The sequence below is a fragment of the Asparagus officinalis genome, chromosome 10 (assembly GCF_001876935.1).
Source record: "Asparagus officinalis chromosome 10, Aspof.V1, whole genome shotgun sequence".
NCBI classification, from domain to species: Eukaryota; Viridiplantae; Streptophyta; class Magnoliopsida; order Asparagales; family Asparagaceae; genus Asparagus; species Asparagus officinalis.
The window spans coordinates 2,242,423-2,268,704 of record NC_033803.1 but is presented as its reverse complement, the minus strand read 5'-3'; the positions used below and the strand labels follow the sequence as shown (position 1 = coordinate 2,268,704).

The 26,282-nt window shown below is 36.5% G+C and overlaps 1 protein-coding gene across 1 annotated transcript; it reads left to right on the top strand.

Moving 5' to 3' along the window:
* On the top strand, positions 5,209-5,556 carry LOC109825441 (probable calcium-binding protein CML15). The gene has a single exon (XM_020392295.1). It carries the CDS (start codon positions 5,209-5,211, stop codon positions 5,554-5,556), a length of 348 nt encoding a protein of 115 aa, XP_020247884.1.

The following is a 26,282-nucleotide window of genomic DNA, read 5'->3' as shown; positions in this document are numbered from 1 at the left end:
GCAGAGCCACCGGCGGTTTGGCCAGAGACGACGAAGCGAGAGGATTTGTGGGCGGAGACTGGGGATGCAAGATCGCAGAAGCCAAAAAGGCATTTCCAATGGTAAAAAGTTTGCACAGATTAGTTATTTTAATAGATTTTTAATTTAATAATTTGATTAAAAAAAAGAAGAAATTGCCAAGAGTCATAAGGTTTTTTCCTTTCCAATGAACAGATGCGCGGAAGCCAAAAAGGCATTTCTAAAGGTAAAAAGTTTGCACATATTAGTTTTTTTAATAGATTTTTTAATTTAATAATTTGATTTTAAAAAGAAGAAATTATTAAGTGGCGTTTCTAAAGATAAGAGCTTTTAATAATAGATATAGATTGAATGCATGGTTGGATTTTCTTGGTGACTCTCACTGTCACAAATCATAAAAGTGTGAATCCCCATTATTAATTCCAACCTTTTTTGCACTTGTATCAGAGTTCTTTTCTTTTGATCAGTTGTCCATTGGACAAGATCCCCCTCATAATGCACCTCAACCAATTGGATGTGACCAGGTGTTCATCTGTAGTGATCAGACCAAGTGCCTGACTATTAATGGTCTGCAGCAGTGAATATCATGACTCTCACTGTCACAAATCATAACGCACCAGAATCTTGAAGTATAAAGTTCACGTATCATTAATTACCAATTGGGTTTAGGCTTGGTTGATTGGTGGGGGGAAAGAGACCGATCAGGATGCTGATGGTTGCTTGCTTGTCCTTTTTAGCTCGTGGCCCCCTAAGAACAGTGAGAGGGAGACTTCTCTTTCAAATTTGATGCTGTCTTTCCACTGTAAATTCTATAGAACTAGGCCGTATGCTCTGCTGCCTTTTTTTTCTTTCTTTCTTTCTTTCTTTTTTATGGTTGGTCTCTTGCCCTTTCCTTAAACTGAGGATGAAGATAAAAGACAACTGTCACAAGCATTACTTGTTACCTTTATGGTAGGTTTTTATCATGTTTTGCTTGGCCTTACTCAATACCCATCAAAATACGGTAAAGCTTCATTTATTCATATGAATCATATCTTCTACTATCATATATCATTGTTTTGCATCTTTTTTTTTTTTTGAAGTAAAAACAGGGTGAGGTCCCCTATTCATCCATATATAAACTTGATAGAATCCGCAAACATGGAAGTCTGGGATGCCGAATGATCGAACGAAAAGATCACGAGATAGGGAGAGGACATTGTCGTCACCTAGAGGTCATAATCTATCAGGCGATCTTCAACACGCCAACAAAATAAGAACGAACACATTTTAACCAGAGTAAGACGCTGATCACTAGCATAACCCAAAACACCGTTAGCATAACATCGATAGGAAGACCCGCCAAAGGGATCTATTGAACGTACTACCCCTATAGTCTCGTTGTTGCAGACAAACCTTGTAGATTAATTTTTTTGACTATATATTAGACTCACTAATTTCACCTGTGGGCATATACTGCAAAATTCCTCCCAAGGGTTTAAAAAAAAGCCTCAGAGGTCTATCTACAACAAGAAAACCACAGGGATAGTAAGTCCAAAACAACAATACTATAGGGGGTTATATGCAATTAACCCCAAAATTTTTGTATGGTTTGAGGAATCAAAGAAGGGCTGTTGTGGCATTGGAGAGTTTGGACGTTGGCCATTGTGTAATAAAAAAACGGTTCTGTGTCCTGATGATTCAAAGTTTGTATTTTGGGATAGTTTTCATGTTACAGGGAAAGCATATGGGGTTCTAGTGGATGAGCTCCTTCAAGAAGTCATGGGGAAGTTTTCATGAATAAAACATCTTTATGTTGTATTATTTGTTGGTGAAATATTTATTCATCGTAATAGTATTATTTGTTGCTTCTCCTACTTCCAAACTTTTTTTTGATGGAAAATAGGGCCAAATGCCCTATCATTACTTGTATATTAAACCGCAGAGTATGCAAATTAAACAAAAGGAGATATCTAATGGTGATTTCAGCGGCTTCCCCCGAGATGGAGAAACTTACCAAATCACTATTAGATGTATTAGGATATGTACATGACTGTATCCAACAAAGTAGCAGATAGAAGAGAGTCACAAAATAGGCAAAATAGACAAAAGGGACAAAATACTACTGCCGAGAGATCAGAGGTTCCCATTACTATCCTCGCTGGAAAAAATAAGCTCTGATAGTCCTCTCGCGCGAATGAGGTTTTTTAGTTTGAGAGCCTTCTTGGAAGAGGAAGCACTTGTCCATAAAAGAAGATAGTAAGCTGACTTTGAGGTTATTTGTTGTGGAGTGGTGACAGATTTTGAGAAGATACGATCATTGTGAGCTTTCCAAAGAACCCAACAGATTGTCAGGAAACATAAACTCCAAAGTAGACGCGCTGAACTATCGATGGATCGATCCAAACATATGTCTAAACACTGGCTGATATGAGTAGGGAGTGAGTCGATGTTAATTCTCGGTAGGAACTGGGCCCAAATATGATTGACGAAGGTGCACGAGAGGAAGAGGTGATCATGGGATGCATGTTCACTGCAGAATGAGCAAGTTGAATCACCTACCCAGCCTTGAGAGGATAGCCTATCTTTGGTCTTCAAAATGAGCAAGTTGAATCACCTACCCAGCCTTGAGAGGATAGCCTATCTTTGGTCTTCAATCTATTCAAGATTAGGAGCCAGAGAAAGAATTTAACTTTACTAGGAAGCAAGTTGTTCCATATGATGACACTCTGCGAAGACCTCATTCAGACAGAAGGGAGTAGAGAGATTTTACTGAGTAAAGCTTAGAGTCCGACAGGGGTCATGTAGGTTTGTCATCTATGGAGGAAGGATAAGGTTGCTAGCTGCTAGTAGCTGAGTGAGGGCTTGAACTTGGTACATGTCACTATCGTGAATGGGTCTCCTTATGATAGCTCTCCATGACCAGCGATCTCCACAGAATCTCCCTTGAGATGCGATGGATACATGCTCGGAGAAAGCTAGGTTATATGCCAGAGGAAAGAGGCTAGCTAGAGAGTTATCCCCTATCCATTTATCTTCCCAAAAGTGGATCCTGAACCCCTTACCTAGTGACCATTTGATAAAACCTGAAAAATATTGGTAGCAAGATTGAACATCCTTCTAGAATTTAGAGCATTGATTGAGGGGAGGGAGGTTATAAAGGTTGGTTGGATATATGGACTGAAGTACTCTGCCTACGTGATTGTTACTATCAATGAATTTCTAAAGCCATTTGGAGAGAAGAGAGATGTTGAAGAGATGGAGGTTGGAAACACCTAGCCCTCCACAAACTTTAGGGGAGCAAACTGTATCCCATTTAACCGAGTGCTTACCTCTGGAGTTGACAGCAGTCCCTCCCCATAGGAAATTGTGTCTAATTTTGTCAATGTCCTTGATAAGCCAGGTAGGGAGTTTGAAGGACATGTAATATAGAGGTATGGATGATAATACTGATTTGAGAAGGACCAAGCGGCCACCAAAGGAGAGTTGTTTGATTTTCTAAAGGGAAAGTTTGCGATGAAAAGAGTACAGCAATGGTTGCCGATACATCTGATTTGAGAAGGACCAAGCGGCCACCAAAATTTGTTCCATGGATCAATGTACTACAGTTATTATGTTTTAATTTTTATAATAGTAGGGGCTAAGGAGCAGTTTCCCCTAAATATCTTAGTATTAAGGAACAAGACAAGGAACACATGTAGCATATAAGAGTAAAAGAAGAGAGATACAGAAAATCAAAGTTAAGCTATGCTATTATTAATAGCATCAAACATGGGAATACTATTAACTCAATTTTAAAATTCGGGCTTATAATTGAAAATCAGAATTAATGTACGTGATCTACAACACATGAAATACTTAGAAACAAAATTTCAAAAGATTTCGACATGTTTGAATCAAATATCAATGGACGAAAATTAGCAACTTCATATAATTTTTGAAACATTACTTCATATGATGTACATAGGTTAATTAATTGCGTTGTTTTTTTTTTTTTGAAATTTTCAAAATTAATTAAAGGTGGCTGATGGTATTCTTATACCGGCTACTATTAATAGAAGCATAGCTTAACACCAAAAATTTATGCATAGTACTAGGAAAAATATGTAACATTCCTAGAACCAATACCTCTTGACAAAACTATTTCTAAACCCATTAAAAACAATAATTGATAAAAGCCTTTCTCAGTATCGTAACACAAAATTCGGGATTAGGTTTATTGGCTACTCAATGCTCATACATTTACATTCTTAGTTTGGAAATCCTTCTTGTGGACCTGGCTTTCTGTTTGCGGAATATGAGCCACTTAAAATTCTCATCAGGAATACCAACCCCTTCTCATCTCCCCTCATCTCAAAAGAGACCTCTTCATATGGAGATGGTCTATCAGATTAGAACTGGTCAAAGTCACTATTTTGATTAATCGAGCATTCTTCATTTTGGAAAATGTTGGATTTTTTGCTTCTTTTTTTGGGCAGATTTTGATCACTCTGCAATTGTGTTTTTGTGGGGGGGTGGTTTTGTAAATCTTGCACAGCTTGGGAGCTCTTAAGCTCTCAATGTCCATGTCAGCCTAAGGAGATGGCTTGGGAGCTCCTTGGGAGCTTGCTGGAGGGCTTGCAAACTCTCCCACCGCCACATAGGCCTTGAGAGGGGGTGCAAGGAGCTTGCTGCCCTTGCTCTTATAAGAAGAGTAGTTATCACCAAGGAATTGGATGACTACAAATTTGCACCATGAGTGTGAGGAGATGGATAACAGTGTATAGGAAGAGAGTTTTAATTTATGACTATACCCTATAAATTGAAACCCTAAGCTATAAATATGTACTTCAACCGCTATTATTTATGTATCCAGAAAAAGAAGAGAAATGATCGTGGTTTTAATCCTTCGTTAATTATTGATGGAACTATAGTCTGATTGTACTCCAAAAGAAGAAAATTTTAAAATAGACCCAATCCCAAATTTATTCCAAAAATCGACTCTATCCAATTTTATTCACAGAATTCGATCCAGTTTCGGCCACATCAGCATCGTGGTAAAAAACTGGGTCGTTACAAAATAAACGATCTCCTAATTAGTTGTGCGATTGCCAACCCAGAATAATTAGGAGCACTTCTAATTGTTGGCGGGATTAACAACCTGACTTTGGGGGGGTTGTGGCCAAACTAGTCGGGGTTGTGAATCCCGACCAATTGGCAAAGCACCACCAGATGGGTTCATTCTACCGACAACAACGGAGCGAGCATCCGAAACAATTGAGGGACATATTCAAGCGTTTTGACGAGGATTCAGATGGTAGCCTCACCCATTTGGAGCCGGCGGCCCTCCGTCGTTCTCTTGGTCTGGAGCCAGGCTGGTACCAGATCCACGCCCTCCTCACCAACATGGATTCTAACTGCAATGGTTCCACTGAATTCGAGGAGCTCGTCGAGGCAATAGCCCCTCTGATGAGCGAGCTGGCCTTTGCCAATCAGCAGCACCTCCTGGACGTCTTCAGATCTTTCGACCGCGATGGTATGGCTAGATCAACTTCGCCGTTGAGTTCGCTCGTTCCATGACCCCCCCCCCCCCCCCTCCCTCAACTTCTGCGAAACTAAGGAGAGATGGTACGTGTTGCTGATACTGACGGCGACGACGTCATCAACTTCAATGAGTTTGCTGTGATCATGGCCAAGTTTTCATGTCTTAGCCAAGTTTTCGATTCGACCGTTTCCATGCAAACTCTATCAAATGGTCAGGGTTGCCAATCCTGACAGTTTTGGTTGGGGTTGGCGACCCCGACTAGTTTGGCGTTAAACACTATTATCCCCTTGCATATTAATGCCCACTGCAACTAATTACTCATCTAATTAGTTAAGGTTGGAAACCCCGATTAATTAGGAGTTCGTTTTTTTTAAAACGACCCAATTTCTGATCACGATGCTGATGCAGCCAAAATTGGGTCGATTTCTGAAGGAAAAAAACTGCATATGGTCAAATTTTGAGAATAAATATGGGATTTTGGGTTTATTTTAAAATTCTCTTCACTCCAAAATTAACTCATATAATCATATTAATTACCAAACCTTGTATAAAATCCGCTTTTGTTATCTGTTTTATTATTCTTTCTATCTCACATATATGTGATTAAATTTTCTGCTCTGACAAAGATGAAAATGTGCATTCCCATAATTCTAAACTTTTGCAATTTGGTACCCGAGTTCTCTTCTTTTGATCAGTCGTCCATTGGACAAGATCCCTCTCACAGTACCCTCGTTTGGTGAAAGTTAATGTAGATGCATCCTCTCATGTTGATTGCTCCACTATTGAGATTATTGTTCGAGATCATTTTGGCCACCACATCTTCTCATGCCGCATTGTCTTAACCTTGTGCTCATGTTGCACAGGGTTATTGCTTACCCACCGCATCTCCCGTCAATCTTCGGTGAATGCTGGGTGACCTTTAAGGGCCTATGCTCTTCTTATGTTATAATATTTGTGCACATAAATTAGCTCAATTCGCTTGCAGATATAAATGTAACTCTTTCTCTGATGTCCGGTCCAGATCATATCCGTAATCAGATTCTTCTTGAGGACAAATTTTCAAAACCATCCACTTTTGAAATTTATTTATAAAAGACGACCCATTTCAACCTTAATTTCAAAAACCGACCCAGTTGGTTGAAACTGGGTCGGTTTTTGAAGAAAAAAAATTCCAAACTTCACGGGAGTTGAACTCCCGTGAAGTTTTGTTTCAACTCCCGTGAAGTTTTGTTATGAGAAAAAACTTCACGGGAGTTCAACTCCCGTAAAGTTTGGAATTTTTTCTTTAAAAACAGACCCAGTTTCATCCAACTAGGTCTGTTTTTAAAATTAAGGTTGAAAGAGGTCTTTTTTGGGGAATAAATTTCAAAACCGGATGGTTTTAAAAATTTGTCGTTCTTCTTGATGTTATGAAATAGAATATGTTTGATTCTTATTATTTAAATATTAAAAAAAAACTAGTGGATGTGATCAACTGTCCAGTGTCCATCTGCCTTGAGACCGAGTGTCCGAGTACTATTACTGGTCTTCAGCAGTAAATATCATAACTCTCATTGTCAAAAATCATAATGCGCCAAATTCTTAAAGCAGAAAGTTCAAATATCATTAATAACCAATAGGTTGGGTTAGCTGGTTGGTGAGATAAAGAGATTTATCAAGACGCAAGTGGATCAATTAATGAAGTATTGTGCTATAATTGTTGCTTGTCCTTTTAAAAACAATAGGAAGAGCTTTGCTACAGGGACCCAAAATATGGGACCAATAAAAGGGACAAGTGAGGTGTCCCCCTCCTATTGAATAATGAGTTTGCCATCATTAATGATGACCAATTCATTATCCAATAGGAGGGGGACACATCACTTGTCCTCCCTATTGGTCCCATATTTTGGGTCCTTTAAGAATTTTTCTTCTTACAATTTATACAAGACCATAGATGTCAAGGGTTTTTTTTTTTTTAATCTACCCTGCGAAAATAGTATAAAGCCCACACTTCAGTCAGCATTGTTTGTCATGAAACTTAATCAAAAATCTACTATTTACATGCAATATGAGCATTTAAATGATCTTCATCCTCAATTCAAGGAGAGGGCAAGAGACAGAAGAAAAGCACCGTCTACTTCTATAGAGTTACAGAGGAAGTCTTTCCTATTGGAAAAATTCTTAAAGGACCCAAAATATGGGACCAATAGGGGGGACAAGTGAGGTGTCCCCCTCCTATTGGATAATGAATTGGTCATCATTAATGATGGCAAACTCATTATTCAATAGGAGGGGGACACCTCACTTGTCCCTTTTATTGGTCCCATATTTTGGGTCCCTGTAGCAAAGCTCTTGTAAGAAATTCTTAGTACTTCATTTTCTACTACACATTGACGTGTTACAAGTTGTTCAATATTGTTGTATTAGTGCAAGTAATTAAGAGGACTTTGGGTAGAGCTCTGATTCAAATATCTCTTAATGCACAATTTACACAATTGAACCAGAATCCTGAGCATGCTTGGCAGCTTTGGGTTGTAACCTACTTGGCTTATAATTAATCTGTAAACATAACTTCATAAGTAAATCAAGTTTATTTTGATTTAATCATCATAATACCAAGATCTTAGAACATATGATTTTCACTATGAACATTCATTAAGAAAAACGTACCTTGATCCATGATTTGAAACTTGAAGAAACTTGAACAATCTTAAAGACTTGAGTTTCTCTCTCCTAGCCCTCTTATGCCATTCCGAAAATTTCTTGATGGAGAGAAATTATTCACATTAACTGGTAGAGAGAGGACCAAGCTTTTTAAATAGAATAACCACTCACAATCCATCAATGTGGGTAGTTATTTTGACCAATAGGAATTTAGCATAAGTAATTAGTTATAAAACTAATCATAAATCATGACCACTAATCTAAAACGTGGGCCACTACTATAAAGAAAACTAACAAAAGAAGTATGATGCTTTTTGTTATTATCAGGTTTTATGCATGTGCAAGACACATGGTCAAATATCATGATTAAGTATATTTGGTTTATTTCTTTACTAAAACTTGTTTCTCGGTTTCACTTTGATGGTTTTTGTTTACTCATATATCTAAACTTTAGGATTGTGATTATTTATTTTCTTTAACATTCGTTTAAATGAACTACACCCAATTTAAATTTTTATATTGATAATTGAATTGACAGGAAGTAAATGTAATCCGAAATCAATTTGAATTATCATGTCATTGAGACCGACATGAAACCAAACTTGACTTGAGAAAATATAGCATTGTAAAAGTGAGAACCACTTTAAAAATAGCATTCTAAAAGAAAAATGAATAATTAAAGCTCATAAGACAAGACGATTGGTTAAAAGTGACACAAAAGATAACAAGTTTGACATGGGAAAACATAACACTGTAAAAGTGAAAAACACTTAAAAAAAGCATTCTAAAAGGTATAATGAGAATAACTAAAGCTCATAAGACAAAATGATTGGTTAAAAGTGGGCTAAAGTGACACAAAAGATAATATGGAGTTTGTTCCTAATCCTTGATAGACTTTAAAAAATTATAAAATAAAGATGAATACTAAATCTAGTATACTTTTATATAATGAAAACATCCACATAAGCATATATAAGTACTAAAAAAGGTTTACCAAAACCCCTTCCAATTTTTCCTAATTTACTCCAAAAAAACCTATTCTATAAAATATTCAGAAAATAGTGTCTTTCATTCCTTCTGTTTTATTTTTTATTGAGACATTATCAATCCTTCTCCACCTTTATCTTTTTTGATAAAATTAGACTACTTTTAGATGCCGAAAAAGCATAGTAAGACCTTAAAATAAAAGTTAAATTTGCATATCTTAATGAAAAAATATCACAACTATTTTTTTGCTATATTTTGAAAATTTAGTCGCTTTTGGTGATTTTGAATTTTAAGAGTGTGTTTTGTAAATTTTAAAACTTTGAGAGTGTTTTTTAAAAAATTTAAATTTTAAGTTGGGTGCTTGTAATTTTTATATTTTATGTGCTGGTAGTAAGTTTTTGAATGTCAGAATATTTCTTGCAACTCTAAATTTTGAGGATATTTTTATAATTATTAAAACTTTAGATTGTTTGTTGTAAAATTTAAATTTTTAGCGGTCTGTTGATAATTTTGAAATTTTATATGTATTGGTTATAAGTTATTAAATTTTAGGGTTTTCAGTGTTTTTTAATTTTCGAAGGAGTTTTTCAAATTTTTTATAACTTTGAGGCTAGTTTTTACAAATTTTTAGTTTTTTAGTGTCTGATAGTAATTCCTTGAATTCATCTTTGTTGTTCACAAGTTTTAAAATTTTAGAATTTCAAAGTGTTTTTTTATTATTTAAACTTTTTTGGGTGTTTTTATAGTTTTTAAAACATTGAGGTTTCATTTTTGTTGTTTTAAGTTTTAAAACATCTGGATGTTTTGTGTAATTTTATACTTTTAAGGGTGTTTTGTATAATTTTTGAAACCTTTTGGGTTTTTTGCAATCTTCATATGTTATAGCTTATTAATTTTAAAATTATTGTCCTGTAAGTAGTTCACATGAGATTAGGATATGATATAATTATGATTATAATAAATTAAAATTTAAATAAAATATTCAAATAGTCAAGGATAATATTGACCATGAAAAGATTTTTCCGAACTCGTACTTTTAAAGGGAGTACTAATTGAGATGCACGTGTAATGCACATGGTAATATCATGATTACTTAAATTGATAAAAATAGAAAAAAAGACAATAAAGTTTTTTATGAGAATGATCGTCAACTCAATAATCTCTCTCTCAAATAAAATATTGTTATTATTTCCTTTAATTCAGACTGTGGTCACGTGATATATTATTTGTGAGTTATAAATATATTAATTTAGTACAACATCTCTGTTTATTAGTATCGTAAAGTCTTCAAAAGATGAGTGATCATTAAATTCGTAAAGGAATTTTGCATATGAATTTACTTGCAATATGTCCATTAAACTTTTAGTTGTGGTTTAACTTATATTCACATTAACTTGTAGTTGTGGTTTTACACATATTTACACTATCTAATATTCTCATTCCGGTTTTTAAAGCATACATCCACAATGATAAGGGTAAAGAGGAATAACTCAACATACTCCTAACCATGTCCATTAGTGTACGATTACGCCTTTCTGCAACACCATTTTGTTGCGGTGTACCTGGCATAGTGTATTGAGCACATATGCCACGCTTTTCAAGAAATTTAGCAAATGGACCAGGGCATTGTCCTGTTTTGTTATATTTTCCATAAAATTCACCACCCCTATCAGATCTAATAATTTTCACCTTTTTGTCTAATTATCTTTCAACCTCATTAATAAACACCTCTAGGGCATTTACTGATTGAGATTTTTCATGCAACAAATAGATATATCCATAACGTGAAAAATCATCAATAAAGATGATAAAATATTTTTCTTTATTAAAGGATGGAACATCAAAAGGTCCACATATATCGGTGTGTATAATTTCAAGGAGCTGAGTGCTTCTTGTGGCGACTTTCTTAATTATATGATTTGAATGTTTTCCTTTAATACAATCTATACAAATACCAAGATCGGTAAAATCCAAATTAGGAAGGATTTCATTCTTTATCAATCTTTGTATCCTTTCTTTGGAAATATGTCCCAAACATTTATGCCACAAATAAGCTGAACTTTCATCCACTAAATTTTATTTAGTAAATAAGCTGAACTTTCATCCACTAAATTTTATTTAGTTCCAATATTATGATGCAATGTTAACAGAGTTTCAGCAAAAAGATTATCAAGCTTTAATTTGTATAAACCATCAGAGTGAACACTAGAACCAATAAGATGACTATACTTAAACAAACTGAAACAACCATTTCCAAATTTAAAAGAGTATCCAGCGACATCAAGTTTAGATAAAGAAACTAAGTTGTGAGAAAGAGAACACCAGAACCAATAAGATGATTATGCTTAAACAAACTGAAACATCCATTTCCAAATTTAAAAGAGTAACCAACGGTATCAAGTTTAGACAAGGAAACTAAGTTGCGAGAAACAGTAGGTACATAAAGAGTTTGAAAAAGATCTAAATGATGTCCAGTGTCTAAAAACAAGCGGTAGGTTCCAATGGCCTCAACTGGAGCTTTGACTCGATTACCCATGAAGATGAAATTTTCATTTGGATTTATGGTTTGGGTCGTAAGGAATCCCTGCATCGTATTTGAAACATGAGTGGTAGAACCAGAATCAATCCACCAAGTATTATAAGGAACTTCTGTTAGGTTTGATTCGAAACATACAAAAGCAAGAGGTTTACCTTTCTTTTCGAACCATGCCTTACGTTCCAAGCAATCTTTCTGATAGTGTCCATGCTTTTTGCAGAAGTGACACTTATCATTCTTTCGTTCCTTCTTGTGGATTTGGACATGCAACACATTATCTTTCAGTGCTTTTTTCTTGCCCTTTCCATTATACTTTCTTGGTTTCTTTCCAGCTCCTTGATGACCCATGAGATTAATTGAGTGAATTCCTTGTTTCTTAAGCCTTGCTTCCTCTTGAATGAGCATGCTTTGCAATTCAGTCACATTCCACTTATCTTTTATGGTATTGTAATTTATTTGGAATGGACCATACTCAGAAGGCAAGGAGTTTATGATAAACTGCACAAGGAAACTTTCACTCACTTCCATTCTTATAGATCTCAATCTTGCTGCTGTGTTCATCATTTTAGTGACATGCTCATGCATAGTATGAGAAGTACCCATTAATGTCCCTGCAATTGACTTATCAGCAGAGTCAGATTGCGAGAGATCTTTCACAAACTTCATGAATTCCTTTGCATTATCAGTCTTAGGAATTGTGGACTTAATGTTGTTTGCTATCGTCATCCGCATGAACATTAAGCTAAGTCTATTTGATTTTTCCCAAGCACTATGGAAAAATCTGTCATCAGCACTGCTGGAATCAGTAATAGCAGCGGGCTTGTCATACAGGAGTGCTGAATCAAGATCCAGAACACCTAGGTGAAACTGAATTTGTTCACTCCATTCATTGAAATTAAGCCCATTGAACTTTACAATAGACGAAGCTTGCGAATGGAGAGAAATAGGTGCTGCAAATACATAGAATAGTGGCATATTAATGCTTTGAGTCATAAACTTAATACATATTAAACAATAAATGTACATTGAAGTTCTCCTTTGGGTGATCCATCAATGTACAACAGTGAACGTAATTGATGCTTAGTTTTATTTCACATGATTGGCAATTATATATTCTCCAATTAGACATGTTTGCTATCTTTGGATATTCTAAACATATCTAATCAGATATATTAATTAACCACACTCATGTTTATAGATTATAAAATTTACCAATCAACCTTTGGGTGATTCTTAAATATTTTATAATCAATAAACCTCAATGTACTCATGACAACATATCTATGACAACGTATATATACGTTCATGTCATTTCATTAGTAGCATCACTTAATCACGAGTAATTGAAATTACAATTTGATAATCATGGAACTTCAAGGTATGGCCACTTTGGTGACTAACAAACCATCCATGAAAATTTAAACGTTAATAATAACGTTATAATAGGACCGCACGTAGCAGTCTATGATGATTAACAATCCATGCAGGATTATTGCATTGACATAAACAGAAATATCATGCTGGCTAAATAAACAATAAGCAGCAGCGAAATTAAATTAGGAAAAATTTATTAAAAAGTAACATTAGAAATCAAAGACCATTAATATTTGGTGTAGTCCTAGGGGTTTGAACACCAAACCTCTAGACCAAATCCTCATGCCTTACCACTAGGCCATTTCATCTAAAGTATTTAGTATACTTAAAATATGTATACATATTAATGAACAGTCAGTTCCGAATTTAAATAAATTCCGAATTTTGCAATGATGTATTCAATTGAATACGAAATTATCAAAATAACAAAATAATTTTCAATAATCAGCGGAAAAAAAAAAAAATTTAATAATAATAATTACCGAATATTAAACATTCAATTAACAGTAATTGAATTAATTGGCAAGAAACAATAATCATGATGGAAAATCATAAGTTCTTTAATCAAGGCTCTGATACCACATGTAAACATAACTTCATAAGTAAATCAAACTTTATTTTGATTTAATCATCATAATACCAAGATCTTAGAACATATGATTTTCACTATGAACATTCATTAAGAAAAACGTACCTTGATCCATGATTTGAAACTTGAAGAAACTTGAACAATCTTAAAGACTTGAGTTTCTCTCTCCTAGCCCTCTTATGCCATTCCGAAAATTTCTTGATGGAGAGAAATTTTTCATTATTATAGGTAGAGAGAGGACCAAGCCTTTAAATAGAATAACCACTCCACAATCCATCAAAGTGGGTAGTTATCTTGACCAATAGAAAATTAGCATAAGTGAGTAGTTATAAAACTAATTATAAATCATGTCTACTAACCTAAAAATGTGGGCCACTATTCACGTTTTAAAATGAAACTAACATAATCCACAAGTGGATTATAAACAAGTGGATATAAGGAAAAAAAAATATTTCGTAATTTTAGTGGATTATAGTATATATTTTCAATAGTAGTGTTTGGCAAATGGGTGGCTTATAAAGCCATCGTCGTTGTCAAAATGACCAAAATAATATTAAATGGAGTTGGAGAGAGGTTAAACCAGACTAGAAGTTTTGTGAAATGATGAGGGGCATATTGGTCATTTATTTAGTCAAATGTTGTGGCTTAATAGCCACTAAAAAAATTAAGCCATGATACCCTAGCTTATTTTTTGGTGGCTTATATATAAGTCAAAACAAGCCATGACAAACATGTTAAAGTGGCTTATAAGTTATAAGCCAAAAAAATAACTTATAAACCACTTTGACCCCTTGCTAAACATGCTCATAATTCCTTGCACACTCACCTCTTAATTTTGATGTAACACATTCTTTGTCATGCAAAAAGTCATACATGGAAGAAGCTGCATGAAAGAAGCTCCACCCGTCCTTATTATCATAACTACCATTTCCCCTCTTCATTAAGGACTCCTCATTACCTCAGAACCGACTGCTCAACTGACCACATGCGAGCAGTCGGTTCTGATCCTTTCATTTGGGGATAAATTTCAAATTTACCCCTTTATTATTTGCATTGAAAGGCTAGAAGCGACCGTTCGCGTGCAATTCGTTCTGAGGAAAAGCGAACTCCTCATTAAATACTTTCCCTCTCATTATTACTGTTGTAGTACAGAGGCTCGTCGCTTTCATTACTCTTGTCCCTCCCTTACTCAATTACATAGGGAGGAAAATCCTATAGAGAACTCTCTATAGGAAATTTCATGTGGAGAAAGGAGATGGTGACACATGTCCAACTATAAATTCTTGTTAAAGTTCTCCACTATAAATTCTTGTTAAAGCTCTCTTTCAGTGTATGAAAACTCTAAAGTTATTATGAGAGTTAAAGGTCATAGCTAAAGTTATTATGAGAGTTGAAGGTTATAGTTTATTACATCGAAGTGTTCTTTTCGTGAACCAAAACCTAGAGTGCTCCATGTTTAAGTTTCCTTCCGGTGCTTCTGAATGTTGAAGTTTAGATAAGGATTTTTATGTGCCGGAGACACACACAACAATCGATGTTCTAAAACAACTTTTGATTTGTGGAAGACGATATACAAATTTGTTGGAATTGTAACTTAAAACTTGGGTTTGTAGAGGAAAAGAGGAAAACTTTAGTCCCACATTGGAAAAGAGATGGGAAGAGAGGCTCTTTATAAGCCTTCTCTTTCTCTCCTATGCCTAGAAGAAAACAAAAGTTATGCTCCACACCACACACGCGCGCGCCGGCCGGGCCGGGCTCGGGTTCGGGTCGGGTGGCGCGCGTGCACACGACCTGCGGACACGAATGCAGCTCCGGATTAATGAGCCCTTAATCTGCTACATTTTTATTTTTATTTTTGCTAATAAAAAACCATGATTAACATTTATAACATGATTTTAAAACGTGATTTATTTTGTAACAGAAATATTTTGTAACGGTAAAAATTTATTAGTGTGATTAAAAACGTGATAAATATTTTGTGAATTTATTATGTAACGGAAATGTTTTGGTTTTATAACGGCTAAGTTTTATTAACGTGATTAAAAACGTATTAACTGCGGGTTTATGTATAACGGCTGTTTAACCCTATAAAAGGACCAAAACCCGAATAGTTTTACACAGTGTGAAAAAGCACAAAACCTCTTCTTCTCTACTCTATACTTGTTACTGTATTCTGCTGGTTCCCTGAAAGTCACGAAGAATTCACAAAGCCTTTTTAAAGCTCGTGCCGACAAGAAGGAGGTCGCCTGACCGAGGGTCGTTGTATCTCCGGGAACTTTTGCAGCGTAGCCCTGTACGAGAGGGGGCAATTAGTTTCTTGGGACAGTGCTTGCACGCCTCGACCATCAGGCTATATTCTAAACTCAGTTTAATTTTATATCTATTTTTGAATCATTATCTAATTCTGTTAAAACTGCATTTTGTGCTAATTACACTCTAAACAGCTTATATTCCCAACAATCCAAGAAACTAATTTTGCTGTTTAGAATAGTATCATGATTAGCATTCTGCTTTTTATGTTAACGATGTCTGCAATACTTAAAAACAAAATGTTACACTGCATGATAATTCTGTTGAATGAATGCTTTATATATTTCTGTCGCATTATAATAACAAAACTATTCATTCATCATCAGATTATGGCTACAAGTGAAATTTTGTCTGCTAAACCAGAGAAGTTTGATGGGAACAATTTCCGTCGTTGGCAAAACCAAATGAGATTTTGGTTAACAACTCTACATCTAATAACAACCATAGAACCAGATAATCCATCCTCATATAGACCAGTTACTAGGTAATCTTCCTCCACAGATTCCATTCCTATCCCAAGAACACCTCAAGAAATAAAGTATCATTGTCTACACAGAATCTTAGGAGCTTTATCTGATAGGTTATATGATATATATTATACTATCACTAATGCTAAAGTTCTGTGGGAAACCCTAGAGAAAAAGTATGGTTTAGATGATATGGGAATTAAAAGATTTAAAGCTTCTGATTTTAACAAATTTAAAATAGTAGATTCTAAACCAATGAATGAGAAAATTCATATGGATCTATCCTAGATGAAACATTTCAGATAGCCTGTCTTATAGACAAACTTCCCGAGTCCTGGTCAGATTTTACCAAAAACCTTAACCATACCCAAGAAGATCTTACACTAGAACAAGTGTTGAATTCCATTAGAATTGAAGAGCAACATAGACTCAGGGAGAAAAATTTGACAAAATCCGAACCCAAAGAACCCAAAGTAAACAATGTTGAATCCAAACCATTTCCCCAACACAAGAAACGTCCCTTCCACCAAAATCAAAATAAAACATTTAAGAAGAAATCCTTTCATCAAAATAAGAACCCTGTCCACTTTCAAAAGAAGGAAGGAGCTGAACGCCGAGCGTGCTTCGTTTGTGGAAGAACCAACCATCTTGCTAAGGACTGCTTTTTCAAGAAAACTGAACCACCCAAGCCTAGGAAGGGAGGACCTCCACCTAATAAGTCACAAGTAAACATGGTGACTTCCAGTCCAGCTGAGGCTGCTTTCAGGTCTGTTCTCTTCACTCCTGAAGTAAACATGACCTTTCAAGCAAATGATTGGTGGATTGACACTGGAGCTAATATTCACGTTTGCTCTAATCAATCTTTGTTTTCCACCTATCAGGTCTCAAGTAGAGGAACTGTGACAATGGGAAATAATAATGTGGCTCCTGTATCCGGAATAGGTCGGATCAACCTAAAGCTGACTTCTGATAAGACTTTGATCCTGCAGGATGTCCATCATGTACCAGACATTAGGAGAAACTTAATTAGCGGATCTTTGTTAGTGCAACAAGGCTATAAGCTTGTTTTTGAATCAAATAAAGTTGTAATAACTAAGGGTTTGAACTTCATTGGAAAAGGTTTCTTATGTGATGGTCTTTTTAAATTGAATGTTAAGAATTCTACTCTTGCATCTCCAATAGCTTTGAATATTGAACCTTCCATCACTTGGCATCAAAGATTAGGACATGTGAATTATAATTCAATTAAAAGATTGATGCATCTCAATATAATTCCAAAGCTTAATATAAAAGATGATGAAAAATGTGAAATATGTGTAGAAGCCAAACTTCCTAAGAAACCATTTAAAACTATTGATAGAGATTCTGAGATATTAGAACTCATCCATAGTGATGTTTGTGATTCAGGAAGAACAACTAGAGGGGGTAACAAATATTTTGTAACTTTTATAGACGATTGCTCTAAATATTGTTACCTCTACTTAATTAAGACTAAAGATGAAGTCATAAACAAATTCAAAATATACAAAGCAGAAGTTGAGAATCAGTTGGATAGGAAAATTAAAATACTAAGATCAGATAGAGGTGGTGAGTACACTTCTAATGAATTAAAACAATTCTGTGAAGAGAATGGAATTATTCATGAAATAACAGCTCCATATACACCTCAATCTAATGGAGTAACTAAGAGAAAGAATAGAACACTAATGGACATGGTAAACTCAATGTTAATTAATTCTGGTATGCCAGAAAATTTGTGGGGAGAAGCTCTCATGACTGCATGTCATATACTAAATAGAATTCCATTCAAGAAATCTGATAAAACCCCTTACACAATTTGAAAGAATAGAAACCCTAATTTGGATCACCTGAAAGTGTGGGGGTGCTTAGCAAAAGTTAAAATACCTGGAAATAAGAGAAAGAAAATTGGACCTAAAACTGTAGATGGAATTTTTATTAGCTATGCTTCTGATAGTAATTAGGGCTGAGCATGGTTCGGTCCAAACCGAAAAAACCGACCGAACCGACCCGAACCAACCCGGAAAAATCGGTTTTATGAGTAGGACGGTTCGGGTCGGTTTGAAAACTTTTCAACCCGAACCGACCGAATATAGTGCAATACTACCCATTCTGATCTCAAACCCTACCCGACCCGTCCCCAAAGAGTCAAAGACTCAAACCCTAAACTTATTTTCTGAATCATTATGGGTTAAAAACAATATCATTATATCAGTGTTTAATATTTCATAATCTTCTACTTTGTTGATATCTTTTTTTCTTTAACACAATTTGTTATTTGATAAGAAGTTTGATGAAGTTAGAACCGAACAAACCGAACCGAACCGACTTGCAACAGTTCGATTCGGTTTTGAATTATAAGCGGTTCGGTTCGGTTGTTCAAATTTTGGTAAAAACCGAACCGAACCGACCGTTGCACACCCCTAATAGTAATGCAAATAGATTTTTAATAATCAACTCTGACATTAATGAGATAGCCAATAACACCATAATTGAAGCTAGGGATGCACGTTACTTTGAAAATATTTTTCCTTACAATGCCAGAGTAAACAACACATACCCTAGCTCTAGTAATTCAGATCCTAGTTCTAACCAAGATGAAACTAGTTCTAAACAAATTAGACCACTAGAAAGTCCAGAGGAGCCTAGGAGAAGTAAAAGAACTAGAATAGAAAAAGTCCATGAAGATTTCTATGCATTACTTGTAGAAGATTCTCCAGTTACATTTGAAGATGCAATAAAATCAGTAGATGCTCCATTTTGGAAGGAAGCTATAAATAATGAGATACAATCTATAGTTCAAAATCATACTTGGGAACTAACTGATCTTCCTTCAGGTTGTAAAACTATAGGATGTAAATGGGTATTTAAGAAGAAACTCAGACCAGATGGAACAATAGATAAATATAAGGCCAGATTAGTAGCAAAAGGATATACCCAAAAATCTGGTATTGATTATTTTGATGTCTATTCTCCAGTAGCTAGGATTACTACCATTAGAGTCCTTATAGCTCTAGCATCTATTCACAAATTAATAATACATCAAATGGATGTTAAAACTGCATTCTTAAATGGAGATTTAGATGAAGAAATCTATATGGATCAACCTGAGGGATTTATAGCTTCTGGACAAGAAAAGAAAGTATGCAAACTTATTAGATCACTATATGGCCTCAAACAAGTTCCAAAACAATGGCACATGAAATTTGATGAGATTATACTATCTTATGGATTTGAAATTAATCAAACAGATGAGTGTGTATATCATAAAATAGGCAATAACAATAAAATTGTGATTTTATGTTTATATGTTGATGACATTCTTATTTTTGGTTCTGACATACAAATCATAAATGATATCAAACACTTTTTATCACAAAATTTTGACATGAAAGATTTAGGTCAAGCTGACCTAATTCTTAATACTAAAATCATGAAAAATGAGAATGGATATGTGCTATCACAATCACACTACATAGAGAAAATCCTTAAGAATTTTTATGATCCAAACTGTCAACCTGTTTCCACTCCATATGATCCTAATGTACATCTAAAGAAAAATACAGGTCATCCTCAATTACAAAGAGAATATGCACAAATAATTGGATCATTAGGATTCCTAACAAACTACACCAGACCTGACATTGCTTATGCAGTAAATAGACTTAGTAGATATACATCAAATCCTGATAAGAGTCACTGGGATGCTCTAGAAAGAGTTTTGAGATACCTAAAAGGAACTATGAATTATGGTTTACACTATAAAGGTTATCCATCTGTACTAGAAGGTTATTCAGATGCAAATTGGATTAGTGACTCAGTAGATGTAAAATCCACCACAGGATTTGTGTTCCTTTTAGGAGGAGGAGCTGTGTCCTGGAAATCTACTAAACAAACTGTAATGGCTAGAAGTACAATGGAATCAGAAATGATAGCTCTTGATACTACTAGTATAGAAGCTGAATGGTTGAAAGATTTACTAACTGAAATTCCACTAATGCAAAAACCATTACCAGCCATTTCTATTCATTGTGATTGCAGGTCAGCGATTGACAAATGCCATCAAGAGAATGCAAATGTGAAGATGAATCGACACTTGAAAGTGCGACATAAATCCTTGAGATATAAGATGAAAAACCATATAATAGCCTTAGATTTTGTAAGATCAGAGAAAAATCTTGCAGATCACTTAACTAAAGGCTTATCTAGGGCAGTGGTCCTAGAATCATCGAGGGGGATGGGGTTAAGCCCATAAGAAAAATCACTGCAGTGGCAACCCAACCTCGCAGAGGTTCAATGGGTAGAAACAAACTGAATGAGTGATTAATTGTGAGGAGCACTGAATTTATTTGCTCCCATCCCTAGGGTGATCAGTGCTCATAAAAAGCAAGTGAAAGGTTGAGTCTAACTCTTAATGAATCCAAGACCCATGAGGCAGGATGCTTACTTGCTCGCATCCTTATTAGGATTCACCTATATGTGTGTAGTTGTGAGGCCGCGACTATGGGATCAGGGCTGCTCCCTAGTAACACACATGAAAGATACCTGCGCAAGGCCGATAATAGCGCAACCCGTTTAGAATTCTTCAAAACTGTACTATGTGTGCTTTCTGTAGAAATCCGATAAATGAGACTGGTTCAAGGCGAAGTCCACCAAGCTCTCACGGATCTATACAACTGTCACTAAGTGAAGGTTCAAACCGAAAGGTACCTCCACCTATTACATAGTATAAGGGAACCAGCAATCGTATTTATTTCTTTTATTGTTATTTCTGAACTATTTTAAGTTTTAAGTTATGTGGGGGATTGTTGGAATTATATAATAAAAGATAACTTAAAACTTGACTTTGTAGAGGAAAAGAGGGAAAGTTTAGTCCCACATAGGAAATGGGATAGAAAAAAGGGGTCCTTATAAGCCTTCCCTTTCTCTCCTATGCCTAGAAGAAAACAAAGGTTATGCTCCACACCACACACGCGCGCGCCGGCCGGGCCGGGCTCGGGCTCGGGTTCGGGTCGGGTCGGGTGGCGCGCGCACACGACCTGCGGACACGAATGCAGCTCCTCGTCAAATAGCTAAGGCCTTGGAACAAACTGACGGAGTTCGTTATCATGCGGACTTAGAGTCGAGGAGGCATCGAGTGGTTCAGTCGTCTCAACGACCAATCATTCATGTCTCTGCTAAACTCACGACGGAGGAATGGACTATTGTCAAAAGGACTCGTTCGACCCTCAAAGAACGTATACAAAAACGTCGTACAAATGCTGCTCATGCCCGTGCTCTCTTACAACAAAGACGAGAAAGGAAGAAGGAAACGGTGGCCAAAGAACCACCGAAACTCTGCCAAGTTTGGATTCCAAAGTCTGGACTTATGCAAAATCAGCATTCGGAGCCCGTTAAGACTCCATACCCGCAAGGGGGTGGTTTTAAACGTGCGATTCCCGACATAACCTTGGATCGCTCAAAGACAAAAATAAATTGTCCTGAGAATGCCAACAAGGTTTTATACTCCCAGAAGAAGACGCATTCACCAAATGATATCGTCATACCTGGGAGATCATACCAACAGACGATACGATTTTTTGGCAATCATACCGATGAATCGTATTATCAAGTTGGGGTTGTGACGCTCTCATTGTTCCTGTGCACGACTTATAAGATCAGCTGTCCAAGATGATGAATTCCCTGAAGTCACCATCAACGTGGCTGATAAAAGAAAGTCTAAGCGGCATTCAAGTGACTCAAATCCTGACTTTTCCCCGAGAGGAAGAGTCAATCCAAGAACTGCTCAAAGGATGTCTCGACTCTAATTAGGAGTCATCAGACGCAGAAATTACAAGAGAATGCAAGAAGGAATGTCCTCGGAGGATGAATTCTCGGACACTTATTCTGCAATCGCTTCTGATGATACAATGTCTAGCACGGGACAAACCAGAGAAGTACTCACGATCACCTCTGATCAATTTGCTCAAATACTTCAAGAAGCTCTAGCCAAACAACGTGAAGAAATTAGAGCTGAAGTGAAGACAGAAATGAAGTTGGCTATCCAACAAATGAGAGAACTGTTAACTCAACAGCATCAACCTCCTGAGTCCAGTCAGCGAGCTGAATCCAGCCACCACACTCAGAATGTTATGGATGACAGTGATCCAGAAGTGGATGAAGTCATTATGGCATATGGAGTGGTCAATGGCCACCTTGTACAGGGGTGTGGTCGTTAAGCTCATTCTCCGTCAACCCTCAACGTCATCGAATTGGAGACATAACGATGCCGGGAAAATGAAGCGCTTGAAAACAAAGTCAATGCTTTGATGTCCGCTCAGGAAGTAAAGAAGACGGGTATTCCATGTCCCTATCCAAGAGAATGGGATTCAATACCGTATCCGACAAAGTTCAATCTGATTAACTTCACACCGTTTGAGGGGAAGAGTTCGCCGATTCAGCACTTGATTTATTTCAAGTCTCATTTGGGCATCATCTCTGAAAACGAGGTTTTAATGGTCCGGTCATTCGTTGGCACCCTTCGCGGGCCCGCCTTCGATTGGTACCGACGGCTCAAGCCAGGGAGCATTAATTGCTGGGATGATATGGAAAGTTTATTCCTCAGTAATTTCTTCGATGATGACACCGAAGTGTCAATCGGAACCCTCTTGGATGAAAAACAAAAAGACGAAGAGTCAGTCGACAATTTTGTCAAGCGCTTCCGTAACAAGGCAATGAATTGCAGAGATCCTGTTACAGAGGAGTTCATCCTGCAAACATGCCACAATAATCTCTCCATCGATGTTCTGGAAGCCCTGGGGGTCGTACCATCCAAAACTTGGAAAGATTTGAAAATGCGTGGCGAACAGGCTGAACACTTTCTTAAAAGAAAGAAAGTTGAGAGAGGTCAACCAACGACATCCACAATTCCTGTGAACGCAACTCTCGATCCGAGGTTCCAAAAGGAGTATTCTTTCAAAGACGATGAAGCTCCAGCCATATTGGAATACCTCCTCGCCAATGACAAAATCGAGCATTTTTACGAGCATTCCAGAGCAGAGAGAGAGCAGATTTGAGTTTTCTTGCAACGCCTTGAAATTAAGCTTTGACTTGATTTTAAGAAGAACGACTATCTTACTTCGATAAGATATCGTTTCAATTTCTCGCTTCGATAAACGAAGTCAGAACCAGTAAACCTCCCTTCACGATCTGTGATTCGGCGGTCCACGAACCAAAGCGTTCCCGGCACAGGCAAAGTCCCACGAAAACAAAAATCGATAGACGATTTTTGTGTTTGTTTCTCAAAAGTTGTAATTTTTGCTTTGTTGTGTAGAAAAAGTCTTATAAAAAGATTATTCTTTCGAATTTGTTGTAATCAAATAAAGTTATAATGAATTCCTCAACAGAACCGACTTTTGACTCAAACAAGCTGGCGACCACAGTGGATAATCTTTAATCAGTTAGGACCCGATTCCTTATCCTAAATTTAATTTGATTAACTTTACTCCTTTTGATGGCAGGGGTTCACCAACTCAGTACTTGATCTATTTCAAGTCGCATCTCGATTTGATTACAACAAATTTAATTTCGACTTTTGATCTTTAACCAGTAAATCCCCTCTCGATTCGTTCCATGAACGAGAGGTCCACAAATTGAACGATCAAACCTTTAAACAGTTAGGATCGTCTTAAATTCCCACCTTGGTCAAACCTTTAATCAGTTAGGACCAAAGCCAAAATCCCCTCTTGATTCTCACCATGAACAAGAGGTCCACCTTCGAGTTGCGCAATCAAATCTATAAAAGTTAGGATTGCTTCCAATTTTAATTGATCAAACCTTATTCAGATTCTCTGAATAGAAATCCCACTTCAAATTTCATTTGTACCAGGAGATAGAATATAAAATTCTTCCTCTCTAATTCCGGGTTTATCTCTACCAACAAACAAGAGACAAGGAGATAGGATATAAAATTCTTCCTCTCCGATTCCGGGTTTATCTCTACCAACAAACAAGAGACCAGGAGATAGAATATAAAATTCTTCCTCTCTAATTCCGGGTTTATCTCTACCAACAAACAAGAGACCAGGAGATAGAATATAAAATTCTTCCTCTCCATCATCGGGTTCATCTCTACCAACAAAAAAGAGACCATAATACTCCAATAGGTACACGAGTCTAAACTGTATTCCTACCCTCAATAGGAAGTTTCTGGAGAATATCACTCAAAATATTCTTAAGAATAACCTGGCTACCTCCTAACGGGTATATGAGGTTAAACTATTTCCCGAACACTCCAATAAGGTATATGAGTATAAGTATAAACTGCTCCTCGATACTCCAATAGGTACACGAGTCTAAACTGTTTCCCTATCTTCAACAGGAAGTTTCTAGAGAATATTAATCTGAATATTCTTAAGGATAACCTGACGAACTTTTAATGGATGTCTCAATTCGGTGACAAAAGCTGAGCCCACAAGAACAAAAGCTAGCTTCGAATCAAGATCTCGACAACGGTCAAGCGATAAACGTAGTGCCGGAGAAATATTAGCTATTCTACAAAGAACTGAATAGACTAATGGATGAAGAGATCAAGAGCCAAAGCCATTTTATGGATTCTTATACATGATCTGCTCAACCAAGTATTGAAGAGGTTGTAAGAAAAATCTATCTTATCCAAAGTATCCCAGACTCCTCTATAAAAGAATGAGTCTGGAATACTTTGGAGGGGGTATCTGTAGACGTCAAAAAGATTCTTATACATGATCTGCTCAACCAAGTATTGAAGAGGTTGTAAGAAAAATCTATCTTATCCAAAATATCCCAGACTCCTCTATAAAAGAATGAGTCTGGAATACTTTGGAGGGGGTATCTGTAGGCGTCAAAAAATGCTAATAGATATCCCAAACATAGAGAAGATCACTCAAAAGGATCTCATATTGAAAATCAAAGCAGGAATGAACTGTCTCGCCAGCGAGACAGGCTTTGCTGTCTCGCCAGCGAGACAGGCTTTGCTGTCTCGCCAGCGAGACAGGCTTTGCTGTCTCGCCAGCGAGACAGTATTTGCTGTCTCGCCAGTGAGACAGTGTTGAAATGGTCAAAACTACCTTGATAACTACCCTACACGTGTCCATCAACTGCGGGGCTATAAATACCCCCCGAAGGCCATTTTTGAGAAGGCTGGTCATTTTGGAGCCTATTTTGGAGCATTCCAGAGCAGAGAGAGCAGAGTTCCTGAGCTTCTAACCACTCCTTGATATTCAGGCTTTGACTTGATTTCAAGAAGAACGACTATCTTACTTTGATAAGATATCGTTTCAAGTTCTCACTTCGATAAACGAAGTCAAAATCATAAACCCCTCACGATTCAATCAGAATCTGTGATTTGGTGGTCCACGGGCTAACGCACCCCCGGCACAGGCAAAGATCCCACGCAAGCAGCGGCCTATTTTGGAGCATTCCAGAGCAGAGAGAGCAGAGTTCCTGAGCTTCTAACCACTCCTTGATATTCAGGCTTTGACTTGATTTCAAGAAGAACGACTATCTTACTTCGATAAGATATCGTTTCAAGTTCTCACTTCGATAAACGAAGTCAGAATCAGTAAACCCCCTCTTCACGATCTGTGATTCGGCGGTCCACGAACCAAAGCGTTCCCGGCAAAGGCAAAGTCCCACAAAAACAAGAATCGATAGACGATTTTTATGTTATTTTCTCAAGAGTTGTAATTTTTGCTTTGTTGTGTAGAAAAGGTCTTATAAAAAGACTATTTCTTTGAATTTGTTGTAATCAAACGAAGATATAATGAATTCCTCAACAGAACCAACTTTTGGCGAAAACAGATATGATCGTTGAAGCTCGAT

Coding starts and splice junctions, on each gene's coding strand:
- LOC109825441 (XM_020392295.1), top strand. CDS start 5,209: ATGGGTTCATTCTACCGACAACAACGGAGCGAGCATCCGAAACAATTG.